The following is a 1,713-nucleotide window of genomic DNA, read 5'->3' as shown; positions in this document are numbered from 1 at the left end:
CTCAAATACAACTCATTACAATTCTTGGAATAAAAGAAAACTCCCTAATTTAATAATAACTTGGTCCATAATTTTTCTTATTTGTAGACTCTGACACATCTTCCTAGCGCCATTCAAACATAGCCCATTGACACCGTCTATTGACGTCATCCATAAAATAGCCGATTCTGACATCACATCTAAATCAGCTGATATCAATTCACATCTAATTAATTCCTTGATGACATAATCCTAGAAGCTTCGAGTTCCCGCATTCTTCTTCCCAAATTTTGGTGTAAGCACATGCCCCCAATTTTAGGACAAAAATGATTTTATTTCATAATTCCTATTCATCTGTTCACCGTGTTGCAACCACTCATTCCAAAATAAATGCATGACACCTGATCTCTCGAGCCAAATTCTATATAATACCCCAATATTATTATTTCTTGCTCGCTCGGCCCGCTTACTTTCCCCTTCTTTCTCGAGCACACTTCAACAGTCAAAGCCGCCACCACCAAAGCCTTAACCCTAGTAAATCCTCTGTTCTACCAAACTGATGTTCAAGTAACCTTCCTCAGTCTCAGACCCATTTTGGCTACAATGGCAACCAACGACCATGTTCCTGAGGTATGCCTTCACACTTCTGCCTTTCAAGTGTTAGCCGCTACCCTATATTTTCCTTTTTCTTAAATTCATCCCAACTGGTTTCTAGGAAATGAGGAACAAAATTTTGATTCCATCAGTTGTTGTTCCTAATGCCTATTATCTCATTGTCAACCCATTTGTCATTTCTAATAAGATTCCTTTTGTTCACATGTAGGTACTTACTTCTCCAGCTCTGAGGTACTCCTTCAACTTTGAAGAATACATAGACGAAAGTGAGATGAGCTCATTAGCCATTTCTTCCCAAGAGACTATGAGATGAGACCAAAAATTGACTAAAAGACATGCTGCCAATGCTCAAGAGGAATGTAGCCGATTTGGTCCAGGAAGCAGACCGAATGAGAAGAATCTTCTTAGCCATCAAGGATAATTTGACCCCAAATCTTGCTGAGGCCTTGATATCTATATCCAATATCGAAGACCAAGCTCCCAAGGTGAAAAAGGCTCAAAGAAATCTGATTGACCGTGAAGCTTTGATGGGCAAAAAGAATTCTAACAAACAGGAAGCCAAAGAATTAGCACAGCTAATCGACAATCTGAAGAATTCTTCTTCCAAAATTGAACCAGAACTAAATCAGCTGAGAGTTAGGCGTGCTGAGCTAGAAAAAGAAGTGGAAAGTGTGAAAGCCGCCATAAAAAGTCATGAGTCCAACTTGACTCAGAGCCCCAATGCTATCAAACAGAAGAAACAAGAAATGCTGACCAAGGTCAAAGAAGGCAAAGCTATTCGCAACAGTCTTGAGAGCATTCCCGGATCAGCCGAAGAAGATAAACAACAAATTGCAAAAGTTGATGTTATTCGGCTGAAAGCACTATGAGTAATTCATGATGCTCTTAACTTGTAATTCACATTCCAGTATCTATAGCACATAAACTGATGATAACTGTACTTCTGGGTTTGGCTAGAAGAGCCGATTTGAAATAGTCAATTCTGAACTTCTGACTTTACTCTAATTTAATTAAATCCAAAAATGGCCTCCACTACGAAAAACCATTCGACTTCCTTCTCAATCATCAACGCCGTGTTCCCCTCGATATTAGTGAAGTGGTGCTTCCCCTTCCATCAAT

The 1,713-nt window shown here is 39.4% G+C and overlaps 1 protein-coding gene across 1 annotated transcript; it reads left to right on the top strand.

Moving 5' to 3' along the window:
* The first annotated feature begins 929 nt into the window (after positions 1 to 929).
* On the top strand, positions 930 to 1,463 carry LOC136480540 (uncharacterized). The gene has a single exon (XM_066478054.1). It carries the CDS (start codon positions 930 to 932, stop codon positions 1,461 to 1,463), a length of 534 nt encoding a protein of 177 aa, XP_066334151.1.
* The last annotated feature ends 250 nt before the right edge of the window (positions 1,464 to 1,713 follow it).

Source organism: Miscanthus floridulus, chromosome 9 (genome assembly GCF_019320115.1).
Source record: "Miscanthus floridulus cultivar M001 chromosome 9, ASM1932011v1, whole genome shotgun sequence".
Taxonomy (NCBI): Eukaryota; Viridiplantae; Streptophyta; class Magnoliopsida; order Poales; family Poaceae; genus Miscanthus; species Miscanthus floridulus.
This window is presented reverse-complemented; position numbering and strand designations above follow the sequence as displayed.

Coding starts and splice junctions, on each gene's coding strand:
- LOC136480540 (XM_066478054.1), top strand. CDS start 930: ATGCTGCCAATGCTCAAGAGGAATGTAGCCGATTTGGTCCAGGAAGCA.